This window comes from Patella vulgata, chromosome 4, assembly GCF_932274485.2.
Source record: "Patella vulgata chromosome 4, xgPatVulg1.2, whole genome shotgun sequence".
Lineage (NCBI taxonomy): Eukaryota > Metazoa > Mollusca > Gastropoda > Patellidae > Patella > Patella vulgata.
The window spans coordinates 6,301,183-6,315,264 of record NC_065882.2 but is presented as its reverse complement, the minus strand read 5'-3'; the positions used below and the strand labels follow the sequence as shown (position 1 = coordinate 6,315,264).

Below are 14,082 nucleotides of genomic sequence, written 5' to 3'. Positions count from 1 at the left end.
CCGGGTTACATAAATGATAATAAACATTGTTTGCTAAATAATAGCACTTGTAGTCGTTGGATCAAGTCAAACTTTTGCTGTCGTCTAAACCTACATACGATATTCCAATACTTGTCGACATTTCTAAATATATATAGCATTGGCATGTACTTAAAATATCCCTTGGCAGATGGAATTTGATATAAGAGTAGGTCGTAGCACTCTGTATGACGTATTCACATCTTCATTAGCCCAGTTGGAGCAGAACAGTAGGACGTTAAACCCCATTTCATTTCATTTCCTATTTCTGTTACAGGATCCACTCGAAGAAGATGTATTTTACGTGGAGAAAACCGAAAAACTCAGTGACATCACAAACACTAAATTCACGGAAGTAAGTTCCACGACATACTCCTCCAACCAAGCGTTAGAGATCAAATATCTAGGCAAGACCTCCGTGGCTTATTTACCACCTGGTGAGATCAACAACCAAGATCACCTGGTCGCTCTCAGTAATGTCATCTACTCCGTGAACGATTTTCCAGAAAATACCGGAGACATTCAACTCGAATTCGTCATTCCTCAAAAACAGCCCACGAAGGTGTTTTCGGAGATCGAGTCACTTTTATCCCTGATTGAAAAAACTGACAGTGGTTCTAAACCGACCGAACCAAAAACTCTAGTAAAAACGCCTAAAAAGAACACTGATACTAAGACTCGACCTAATATGGTCATTACTCCTCCAGGCAAGTTGGCAATCGTAGCTAATCCTAAAACACGAGGTGCTACACTGAAACATCTTTTTAATGAACCATTGATCTCTGAATCCAAAATTCCAAGTTATTCAGAACTAAACGCCGCTGCAGCCACTGATATTGTTGAGACTGCGATGGAGGAGGACGATGATAATGATGATGACGATGATGATGATGACAATGGTCATGATTTCCTGGAGAATGTAGATGATTTATTTGAAGACAGTGCTGCACCAGAAGTCCCAGCACAGGTAATTAATTCATCTTTATCTTCTTCTTTTCGTATTTCTGATTCTCGTAAATGTTCGACCAGGCAAATGTCTTCTAGAGAAAACGAGTGTGACGTCTGTCATAAGGTTTTTAAAAATAAAAGACGTGTAAGAATACATAAGAAACGAATTCATTCTCTGAGGATAAAACGTGTTTACCGAGTATGCACAATATGTAAAAAGTCCTTTTCATCCTTGAGTGCCTTTAAATATCATAAAAGTATTCATACCAAACGAAAACCAATTTCTTGTTCCCAGTGTCAGAAGAATTTTATTTGTCAAGATTCGTTAAGTATGCACATAAAACGTTGCCATCTTTCCACAACCAATAAAAAAAACTTTTCTTGTCAGGAGTGTGGTAGAGAATATACGTCCCGGGCTGGTTACGATTATCACCTTCAGTCTCACAAAAAACAGAAGTTTCCATGTTCCGACTGCGACAAGGTCTTTTGCAGTAGCAAAACTTTAAATACTCATTTCCGTAACATTCATTCAGCCGAAGATCCGTCTTTTCCACGACATAAGTGTCGTTTCTGTGGAAAGGTTATTCTTTCGCAACAGATGCTCACGTTACACATTAAAACTGACCACGCGGATCACAAGGAAACGACAAAACAGGAATTTACCACCGACTTTAATCACAAAGGATTAAAATTTTACAAGTGTGAAAAATGCGAAAAAGTGCTTCAATCATCGAATGGTTTATATTATCATCTTAAGACCCATATGGAACCGCAGCATCAGTGCCACCTGTGTAAGCAAGCGTTCAAATTGACGGCAAAGTTAAATCGTCACTTACATCAAGTACATGACCTAGATCTTAGTGTGGACCAGCAACATGGTTGTCCCGATTGCTATAAAACTTTTCTGTATGTATCCAGTTTGAGAACGCACAGGAAATACCATTGTCATCCTGGAACGATCAAAAAAAAAAACACAGGCTACACCATTCAAGTCAGTAGCGAGGGAGGAAAAAAGTATACATGCAAACAATGTGGGAAGGAATACACAACACGAGGGGGCGTGGGTCATCATATGAATACACATCTGAATGTTGAACACAAGTGTGAGATCTGTAGTAAGTCATACAATACGAGCAAAGTATTGAAAAATCATATTAAAATGGTACACGAAATACAAGAATTGGAGTGTAACATTTGTTATAGAGATTATAAAACACCAGCGTCTTTGCGACGTCACATTACACAGGTCCACGGTTCACAGGCCCCTGGTCAGAGAGTTTATTATATGTGCCCGGATTGCGAGTTAGCGTTTACGTCCACCGCTTATTACGCTGAGCACATTCAAACACTTCATCCCGAGAGAGCGAAACATCTCCATTGTATGTTTTGTGGTAAAGAATATGATAAACTGGAAAAGATTCTTTTGCACATTCATTTGGAGCACGCTGCTGGCGATAAAGAAAAGATATTTTCATGTGATGAATGTGACGCTAAATTTAAGAGTAAATGTGGTTGGCGGACTCATATGAATAAAAAACATCTTTCAACAAAAGATGGTACGAGTAACTGATTCAGTTGTGTTTATAAAAAAAAAAAAATCAGCATCAACCATCAGTGAATCTTGAAATTACAAAAAGATCTTTTCTCGTTCTCTGCTTCCTCTCTTAAGGAATGCATTGCCTTAAAACATTAGAACCATTGACTCCTTGAATATATTTAAAGCTTAGCGTCCAGAAGGGCTTTCCATAATTAAAAAGAAATGAAATGAAATGAAATGGGGTTTAACATCCTACTCCTAAACTGGGCTAATGAAGATGGGCAAACGCCATACAGTGTGCTATGAGGGAAATTTTGCCCGGGCAGCGGCGCTAAGGCCTACTCTTATATCGAATTCCAACTGCCAAGGGATCTTTTACGTGCACGCCAATATGTACACAGGACCTTGGTTTTTCTTCCCATCCGAACGACTAGACAGCTGTCCTTGTCAGGCCCTCCATCCTGGATCACGGACAAGGGGAAACCACCCCGGAAAATCTGGATGAACTTTCTTGGCCAATGCAGGGATCGAACAAACGACCTCCAGGCTAGCGAGCCAGCGTCTTACCCACTTAGCCACACTGTGTTGCGTATGCCCGTCTTCATTAGCCCAGGTTAGGAGCAGAACAGTAGGACGTTAAACTCCATTTCATTTCATTTATTATTGTAGTGTTACACAGGTTGGTTGTGAGAGGTATTGGAATGGCAGTCGTCATTTGTATTTTAAAGGAGAGCCGAAAAAAGCTCTCCTTAATGAACAAATTGAAAAAATCGCTCCGCTAAAAAAGCTCTCCAAGTTTTGATAAGAAGTGTGATTTAGAAATTAAGGAGAGTAATCTGATATTAAGGAGAGTGATTAGTTGTGTAGTATGTATGGGAAATGGTTCTGAAGATCAATAACTGCATGCAAGGGGTCATTCCTGGTTTCATAAAAGATAATTAAAATAGTACTCGTACGGTCACATCAAACTTTTGCCATCATCTTAAACTACTTACGGTATTCTAATAGAAATAGTTTGTACAAATTTTGTTAAAAATAACCCCTATTCAAAATATTATCATAAACGCTTGACAGATTTTAGCGAAGATACATGTACTGTACATGTTTCTTGTTTACAACGGAGGGTTGGATGGCCAAATGTTTAGCGCGCTGTATCATACGGTCTGTCATTGGGTCAACTGACGGGGTTTCCATTCCCCGGTTGTACAGGTGACAAGGAGTAGGGTCGTCTGTCCAAACTCGTGGGGTTTCTGTGGATCCTCCGGTTTCCTCCCACTGCTAAAGACCCCTACCTGCAAGCAAATTATTGAAATAAAAAATTGAACCATGTTTTACTACCGAAATGACCTACAGTGTAGTTTGTGTTGAGTGGACGTTAGACCCCATTTCCCTCTCTGTCCATCTCTAGAGAATGGCGAATATATACGTAGACAAATTTTTCAATTCATCCCATCTTTGTAAAAACTGAACAGAACTGAACAAGGCTGATATTCTCTTCACAGATTCAACTTTTCTAATATTATGTAGTTTATAAGGGAAATAACAATCCCTCAAATGTCATAAAATATTGACAAGAATACAGGGGGAATAAAAAAATCACTCACATGCTGTTAAGATTTGAATAAACCATGAAATATGACAAGAATAAATTTAAGTATACATGTATTAACAACAATTAGTGAGAACTTGTTATTGATTTGAATTTGAAATACATCATTTCACTCTTGGATCTTGCGGGGTTGGATGGCCGAATGGTTAGCATGTGCACATTGTATCATACGGTCTGTTATTGAGTCAACTGGCGTGGTTTCGATTCCCTGGTTGTACATGACAAGAAGTAGGGTCGCCTGTCCAATCCTATGGGTTTTCTCTGGGTCGTCCGGTTTCCTCCAACTGCTATAGACCTGTGGGCGCAAGCGAATTATTGAAATAAAATTAAACCATATGTTAGTCCTGAAATGACCTGGTTTGTGACGTTAAACCCTATTTCTCTCTCTTGGATATTGATAATATTCAAGTCTGTTTGTCAGTTTAAGAAAAGGATGATAAACTACATATATTGTACATGTATCTTTAGTGAAGATTTTCTTACTTAGCTGTTAGAAATATTATAGAAATATTATTGCTCAAACTACGACACCCAGCGCAGAACTCGGGAATTGTCAATCACAAATCACAAATTTGGGGTTTTTGTATACCCATAGCCACAAATTTGGGGGTTTTGTATACCCATAGCCACAAATTTGGGTTTTTTGTATACCCATAGCCACAAATTTGTGGTTTTTGTATACCTATAGCCACAAATTTGGGGGTTTTGTATACCCATAGCCACAAATTTGGGTTTTTGTATACCCATAGGCCATAATCACAAATTTGTGGTTTTTGTATACCCAGTCACAAATTTGTGGTTTTTGTATACTCATATCATAGCCACAAATTTGTGGTTTTTGTATACCTACAAAATGTATAATGACGGAAAATAATATCCAATCTGTATTTAATTGATATCGATGTCTTGTAAATGCTCTCATTACCCACAAAAGAATGATAATATGACAACCCTTGTTGACTGCTCGGAAAATTTAGCTGCTGTGTGCTCATGTTTCGTTGTTTTGCAACCTGTTTTCATTAATTTTTTTAATTCCGGTCTGGCTCGAAGTTAAAAAAATATTGTTTGCTATAGTATGTTGATCGTCAGACCAGTACATGTATGTACAAAATTGTAAACAATGGAGCTATTATTTGTACATGTATTTTATAACTTTACAAATGTAACCTGTATGTTATATTTCGGTTTCCACAGATTATAATTCTATTTATAATAAAAGTTTGTCTTTGTAGTTATTTTTTACCCCTAAACCAAACAGTACATGTAACTAGCTATAAAACTTATTTCATATGACATGACAGTCTTGGGTTTGATCCCGGTGTTGGCTGAGAAAGATCCTCGGGATTATATGTACATTGTATCTGGAGAGATTCCCCCCTAATGAGTAGTGCGAGACGAAGGGCCTGACAGAACAGTGTCCAGTCATTGGAATGGGATGGAAAACTGAGGTTCTGTGTGTACATCATAGAACCCTTGACATGTGGGTGTGCACATAACGGGACCCTTGACATTGGAGTGTGCTGATAAAAAGTACCCTTCACATGGTGGTGTGCACATAATGGAACCTTTGACATGTCGGTGTGCATATTTACAGAACCCTTCACATGTTGGTGTGCACATACATGTACAAGAACCCTTCACATGTGAGTGTGCAGTGTGCACATAAAAAGAACCTTTGACATCGGGGTGTGCACATAAAAAGAACCTTTGACATGTGGGTGTGCACATTAAAAAAAAAAACATTGATGTGGTGGTGTGCACATAAAAAAAAAACTTGACATGTAAGTGTGCACATAAAAGAACCCTTGACATGAGGGTGTGCACATAAAAAAAAAACTTGACATGTGAGTGTGCAGTTAAAAGAACCCTTTACATGAGGGTGTGCACATAAAATAACGCTTGAAAGTTGTAATTTGAAATAAGAGTAGTTCATAGCGCCGCTTTCCGAGGAAAATATCTCCCATAGGACACTCCAGTGGCATATTCCCATCTTCATTATCCTGGTGGGAACTGAAAAAACAGGACCTAAAACCACTTTCATTTCATATTGATAATCTCATTGTAAAGGGGAAAGCATTTTGAATTTGAAGGTTCAGTAATCTATTTTGGTTATTGCTATGCAGGCGATACAGTTGATAGGGGAAATTTTTTGAGTTTTAGAAATTTAACATTCCAGTTAGAAGTCACTTTACACCACTGAAACCTTATAATTTTTTATTATTAGGTGTCAAAGTCTGTACCACCTGATAATAAAAGTCCAGCCGTAAAGCAGCAACTTGGAAACAAACTAAAAGAAACCAATGTAATTGACAAAGGACCCACAGACGAACAAGATGGTAACAAATTAAAAAGGCCTAATCCCGACGAACAATCGCAGACGGAGCCGTTGTGTAAACAGTTAAAAACACAAAACTCGGGTGATAAACCAGACGCCGCCTCTCATCAACGAACGATAAACGAGCAAGCGTCCAACGATCAAGAAAATAAAAAAGAATTGACGCAAGAGGAACAGGAGATCTTAAAAAAGATAAAATTGGAAGAAAGGCAGAAGCTATTGGTATGTGATATTTGTAATAAAACGAGCACGGATCTTTACGCCGCTAAAAGACATCGTAAAATCCACGATCGACCGGAATACAAGTGTTCCGTGTGCAGTAAGACGTACAATTCAAAATCGGGACTCGAATACCACATAACAAAGATGCACAAGTCCAGAAACGATCAGTACTGTGAACACTGTGACAAGAAATTCCAAAATACTCATCTACTGCGTCAACACGTGAAAAAGACCCACCTGAAAATATTCCGAAGAAAATTTCCTTGTAAGATATGTGACCGTATTTTTACATCGTATTCAGGATGCAGAAATCATATCGAAGGCACTCATAAAGTACCGGCAGCGGGAAAGGGAGACAAAGAACTGAAGAGTACCACATGTGAATTGTGCGACAAAAAGTTTCAACACTACCGTGTTTTGAAAATCCACATGAAGCTGCACGAATGTAATATTTGTCCGAAAATCTTTCAGTCCGTTGCTGAAGCGAATTTACATAAAAAATCTGAGCATGCCAACGAACTCGCCATTATATGTCAATTTTGTGAGAAGCACTTGTTGAACAAGAAGAAGCTGTCACAACATTTAGAACTACATCGATCGGCCAGTTACAGAGAATGTTCGGTGTGCTTCGAGTATTTCGAAGATGAGGATCTTTTAGAAAAACATTGTAAAAAACACATGTTTCCAGAGTTTCCTTTTAAATGTGAACATTGCAAGAAAACTTTTGTTCTTAGAAAAGACTTGGACGCCCATGTTCCAGTAGCCCATCCAGCCCTTATTTCATTACAGTAGTATGGTTACCAGTAGCCCGGTATATAGGGGCTCAATACAATATTGTTAATGTTACTCTACTTTCATTTTGTTTACAAATAGTATTCTACAAGTAATTGAACTTGAAATACAAATTACACAGAACACAATTCTATGGACAATTCTAAACTAGTAATGGACGGTTGTCTTCATTCCATTTGTATCAAAACAAACTTTCTGATATTTAATTGCGCGCGCTGTATCATAAAGTCTGTCATTGAGTCGACTGGCGTGGTTTTGAATCCCCGGTTGTACGTGACCAGGAGTAGGGTCGCCTGTCCAACCTCGTGGGTTTTCTCCGAGTCCTCCGGTTTCCTCCCACTGCTAAAGACCCCTACGCGCAAGCAAATTATGTAAATAAAATTAAACCATATGTTAGTCCCGAAATAACCTAGCTTGTGTCGAGTGGACGTTAAACCCCATTTCTCTCTCTCTTTCTGATATTTAATTCCTTCAAAATCAAGAACACCCTATATGTACATGTACAATGTAGCTTAGACAAGAATTTCCGTAAATGATTTATTACTTCAGATATTTAATTCTTGTACTGAAATTTTTGTTTCATTATTTTACAATCATCATTAGACATTCTGATAAAAAAAAAATCAAATTTATAGGATAGGAGAAATAAATACAATTAACTTTTTTTTAGTTATAATTAATAACAGATGGCAAAAAAATCTGTTTGAATTGCCGTGAAAAAAAATTATTATTGCAAATATTGGAATATTTGTGTGAACACCTTCTTTAAGAAAGATTTGTATTTATAATTTTACATGTATGTACATTGTATACTAAGTGCTATTTACGAAAATATTGCGTCATTTTTTTTTGTTTTTAGCTTTCTCTAATTCATATACAATCTATGAAAGATACCTGCACAATCGCACATGTGTTAACTGTTTTGTGGATTTTTCTTTTCGTGTATCTAATTCTAGTAAAAAAAAATACTTTCATCATACATACATGTATGAGAGGTTGGATGGCCAAATTGTTAGCGCGTGCAAGTGGTATCATAAGGTCGGTCATTGAGTCAAATGGCGTATGACAAGGAGTAGGGTCATCTGTCCAACCTCGCAGGTTTTACCCGGGTCCTTTGATGTCCTCCCACTGCTAAAGACACCTACGCGCAAGAGAATTATTGAAATAAAGTTATTCCCAAAATGACCTAGTTTGTGTCAGGTGGATGTTAAACCCAATTTCCCTCTCTAATACATGCGTTCACTACTTTCATGATATTTAAAGGATATCAGTTTGTGTAAATGGTTATAAAGCCATATAAAAAATGACAATTATTATTAAATTGTGGGGACTATTTTCTTGGTTAAGTTTATAAATGTTTAATTCAAGGTTAAGAAGTAAGTCCTTTGGTTTAAGAATTCATGATTGATATTTACTTTAAACTTTTTGTTTTGTTGTTATTAAATTGGTTCATGATGTTACATGTCGAATATTCACATTAAAGAGTCTTATATACAGAGACTTCTGTTATATCGAAACTGTACAGGAAGGGGAGAGGGTGGTGGAAATGAATTGTGTCTAGTTGTAAACACTGTAAACGTGTATTCCATTATGGTAGTATGTTTAGCAGACACATTGAGCCGTGTGGGTCATTGTCGCACTAACCTGGAGGTCCCATGTCAATCCCTGTGTTGTCTTAGATTGTTCTGGGGAAATTCCACAGTCATTCAGATGGGACAAAAAAAAAACAAAAAAAAACTTGTTCCTGTATACAAAATGGCATATAGAAAAAAAAACTTTGCTGACTGTAGTTGGAAATGAAGGAGAGTACGCGGAGATGCTGCTTTCCAGCAAAATTTCCCCTCACAACACGGCGGTGCATTACGTATGTTCGTCTTCAATAGCCCGGTTGCTGCAGTAGAAGTAGAAGGTTGAGCCCACATTCTGTTGTTTTCTAACAAACCTTTTATAATTATATACAAATCAGTGAAACTGCTGTGTTGACTGGCATTTGAACTAGAATATCCTGGTGTCAGTCCATCATTGTTTAGTGGTTTATCTCTGTCATTGAGTCAAGTGGCCTGGTTTCGAGTCCCCATTTGTACGTGACAAGGAGTAGGGTCACCTGTCCAACCTCCTGGCTAAGTGAGTAAGACACTGGCTTGATAGCCAGGTCGCAGATTCAATCCCGGTGCTGGCCAAGAAAGTTCATCAGGATTTTCCGGCGTGGTTTCCCATTATAAGTGGTGCTGGACGGAGAGAGGGCCTGAAAAGGACAGCTGTTTAGTCGTTCAGATGGGATGAAAACCGAGGTCCTGTGTACACATTGGCATGCACTTACAAGATCCCTTGACAGTTGGAAGTTGATATAAGAGTATGCCAAAGTGCTGCTGTCTGGGCAAAATTTCCCTCTTAGAACATGGTGTATGCCCGTCTTCATTAGCCCTGTTGGAGCAGAACAGTAGGATGTTAAACCCCATTTCATTTTGATTCTTAAAGACATTTTTTCAATTCAACATGTACATGTATTATCCTAAACATAGAACTATCAATTGGAAACATGTACATTACACACCAGATGGAAGTGTGAAGTTTCTCCTTTGTCAGTGATTTTTTCCTTTGCCTCTTAGAATCGCTTAGTTTTTTTCCATATGTACTCTGTGGAAATATTGACATTCTGAGAGCAGCAGGTAACTACAATGTACCAGTGCTACATTTAAATACATGATTACATGTACTCAAGGTACTTCACAGAAAACTCTTTGATACAAAAATTAAAACTGCTGATATGACACTTACTTAAAACAAAGTGGAAATATCAACCGTCGACACTGATCAGTAGCTTTAACTTTAAGATCAAAACCAATCAACTAATATTAGATTGAATTAAAGCACCTTCAATATTATAATCCGTGATCTCTCTGGTGTCTTGTCATTTTTTCTGTGTTTTTTGTTGATTTCGTATAATAATGTCCGGCCGTCGAGCACAGTTACAATCGTAATCTCTAGGCCTGGATTATCTAAAGCATGAATAATCGTAAGCTCTACGCCTGAATTATCTCAAATTTTCTGAAACATGACTATTTTTCATCAACATACATGTAGTATGATAACAGTGAATATACATTGATTCTTTTTCTCAACGGTGTGTGGCAAAATATTTGGAAGGGTGATTTATTAACTGTAGCGTCAATTCTGGCAGAAGGTAACTCTAAAAAATACTTGAATCCTTTCACATCTTGTCATGAGCAGGATGATTTCGAGTATGGCATCAATACTGGGTCATACAGGAACTCCTAAAAAAACTAAAATCCTTTCTCATCTGGTCGTGGGGAATATGATTTCGAGTATAGAACCATTCCTGGTCAGACAGGAACTCCTAAAAAAAAAAACTTGAATCCCTCTCAACTGATCCTGGTCTTGGTCAGACAGCAACTCCTAAAAAACTTTTATTTCTCTTGTTAACAGGTTGCTGTAAAGAAATTAAATGTTGATGAGAAAATGGTCAGAGCTTCAGATACCGATAATAAAATAAACAAACGAGAGACAATATGTCCTGATACTAGTGATCGTTCTCGAGAGGTAACAAATATTCAAACAAAGCCGTTAGAACTATCCGACGTTCACGATCATGAACCCACTATAAACAGTACAAAGGATAACAAAACTAACGACTCAAACAAAGTCATGGAGGACAAGACTGACGAAAATGTTGACCCGAAACCGCGATCAAAAGATTCTGAAACGGTTGTGTCCAATCCCGATATAAATAGTATTAAGTTAGAAGAGGATAGAGAGAGATTAAATCAAGAACCCCAACCTGAAGTGGATAAAGAACATTCCCAAAGTCAACAGTCAAGGCGTTCCTCAAAAAAAAATATGCGGAAGCCTGTAAAATTAAAAAAACAAAAAAATGAAAAGGTTCCCGAGGTCCGGTCTCATAGACTAGCCAACAAGGAGTTAGTCCGATATTCTGAAAATACAGAAGAAGGTGGTGGTGGTGAGCCATCTGATCCAACTGAGGACTCCACAGAAAATACGAAAGTGGAGTATCATAAATGTAGAACTTGCTCGAAGAAATACAAGTCGAAATCTGGTTTGCATTATCACGAAAGTTTACACAAAACCAAAGAAATGTGTTTATGTCAAATCTGTGGGTCTGAATATGCCAATAAGCAGTGTTTAGCTCAACACGTTCGAATAAAACACAAAAATAGGATGAAAAAGGAGTTCTGTTGTCCTGTATGTTCTCGCGTGTTTAGTTCCACGTCTGGATTCCGATATCATCGGCTTCACCATCATTCGACCGAAAGTCGCGTTATCTGTGAGACATGCGGTAAAGAGCTGAAAAATGAAATGACCTACAAAAAACATGTGATCGATGTGCACAGTACGATAAAGAAAAAAGTTGTGTTGCTTCCATGTCGGTTATGTGATAAAGTTTTCCGTGCGCCCTCTAGTCGTAAATATCACATGGAAACGGCCCACTCCGGCAAAAAATACACTTGTGACAAATGTGGGGTCCAGCGCAAAAGTAGCGTGACCCTTAGAAATCATATTCGACTACACGAAACCGATTGTAAAGTTGAATGTACGATATGTGGGAAGGCGTATCAGTCGATGTTGACTCTGAAAACTCATATGAATGTCCATAATGGTTTGGCACCGTATCCCTGTGACCAATGTGACAGAACCTTCCCGTCATCTGTTCGTAGACAACATCATGTTCGAGTGGCTCATACCGCCAAACGTTTTCTGTGTGAAATTTGTCAGAAATCTTTCAGCAATAGGACCACGTTCAAGTATCACGTATTGACACACACTGGCGAAAAACCGTATCCATGCTCTGTGTGTGGAAAACGGTTCCGTTCTTTGGATATGATTTATATACATAAAAAGACCCATTCGGGTGTAAAAGATCATATCTGTGAGACATGTGGTCAAGCTTTCTCACAGAAAGGTAATTTGTTGAGACACGTCAAGGCTCGTCATCCGTGAAATATATGGTCAAAAAAGGCAATTTGTTGAGACACATGAAAGCTTGTCTCCTGTGATTATGTGGTCAAACTTTCTCACAGAAAGGCAATTTTTTTTAGACACAAGAAGGCTCGTCACCCGTGATATATGTAGCCAAACTTTCACACAGAGAGGCAATTTAATGAGATGTGCGAAGACTCGTCGCCTGTGATTATGTGGTCAAACTTTCTCACAGAAAGGCAATTTGTTGAGACACGTGAAGGCTCGTCACCCGTGATATATGTGGTCATACTTTCACACAGAAAGGCCATTTGATGAGATATCTGTGATATGTGGTCACACTTGTGAAGGCTTGTCACCGGTGATACATGTATATGTGGTCATACTTTCACACAGAAAGGCAATTTGATGAGACACGCGAAAGCTTGTCACCTGTGATTGTGTGGTGATACTTTCACACAGAAAGGTAATTTGATGACACGTGACAAGATTTCTCACAGAAAGGCAATTTGATGAGACATGTCAAGGCTCATCACCCATGGACGAAATATGACAAGCATTCGAATGATCTCACAAATTTTATATCAAAATATAAACAGTTCTACGTCATACAGTGTATGTGTACTTTGTATTTAGAAATATAATCAGTTCTACATGTGTACTTTGCATTTAAAAATCAAAATGTCAATCCATACATGTATTTGAATTTGAGAATATCTGTTCTTTAGGAAATGAAATGAAATGAAATGGGGTTTAACATCCTACTGTTCTGCTCTGACTGTTAATATCTACAGCATACATCATACAGTGTGCTATGAGAGAAATTTTGCCCAGGCAATTAAATTGAATCAGAATTCCAACTGCCAAGGGATTTTTTATGTGCATGCAAATGTATACACGGTACATGTACCTCGTTTTTTAGTCCATTCGAACGATTAGACAGCTGTCCTCGCCAGGCTCTCCTGACATGTATCAAGAACCCGAAAAACTTTAATTGAAATTGGTTTGACATCGGGTTTAACACCAATGTTAATAAATGAGCAAGAGACATCTGTTTATGTTTAATACCTCTTTAGCACCTGTGTTAATAAATGAACAGAGACATCAGTTTATGTAACGGTCTACAGAATGTTGATGTATATTTAAAACCTGTTAAATAAATCCAACCGGGTGGGTTTTTTCCGGGTCCTCCATTTTTTTCCCACTGCTAAAGACCTGTATACGCCAGCGAAATATAGAAATAAAATTGAACCATTTGTTAGTCCCGAAATGACCTTGTTTGTGTTGAGTGGATGTTAAACCCCATTTCTCTCTCTCTCTCTGTGTTTAATAAATAATTCTCACCAGTGTTGCTATTTAATTTGTTATATTTGTCACCAGAAACAAATGGAGTGAAATGAACAGTATGTTTAAGCCATAAGGGTGTGCATTGCAGAGGCACCACATACTTTAGGTCAACTTGAAAAGATTATTGTAGTTACATTACAGATACATTATGCAAGAGCTAAATCTGCCTATTGCAGGTCTTTCTTTAGGCATGAAATGTTGTCTAAATTATTAATTAAACTTTAATTAACTTATCCAGTAACTAATTAACTTGTAAAATTACCTCAATTTTGACAATTTTGACTCGATTGAAGAATTCTAAGAAGTTGTTTGTCCTAG

General features: G+C 37.9%; 2 protein-coding genes across 11 annotated transcripts in view; one reads left to right on the top strand and one right to left on the bottom strand.

Moving 5' to 3' along the window:
• Positions 1-14,082, bottom strand: part of LOC126817386 (scavenger receptor class F member 1) — a 69,655-nt gene that overhangs the window by 18,965 nt on the left and 36,608 nt on the right. The gene's annotated exons all lie outside the window — the stretch shown is intronic.
• The window catches only part of LOC126817358 (zinc finger protein 436), a 52,287-nt gene that overhangs the window by 9,446 nt on the left and 28,759 nt on the right, over positions 1-14,082 (top strand). For 7 of the 10 annotated variants that reach the window (XM_050544256.1, XM_050544262.2, XM_050544261.2 and 4 more), the window contains exon 6: positions 296-985. In XM_050544256.1, the coding sequence (XP_050400213.1) occupies positions 296-985 (690 nt within the window). Of the gene's footprint in view, positions 1-295; positions 986-1,354; positions 2,724-6,336; positions 8,943-10,908; positions 13,900-14,082 lie in introns of those variants that run through there. The other 3 variants (XM_050544252.1, XM_050544258.2, XM_050544257.2) reach the window with 3 other exon arrangements.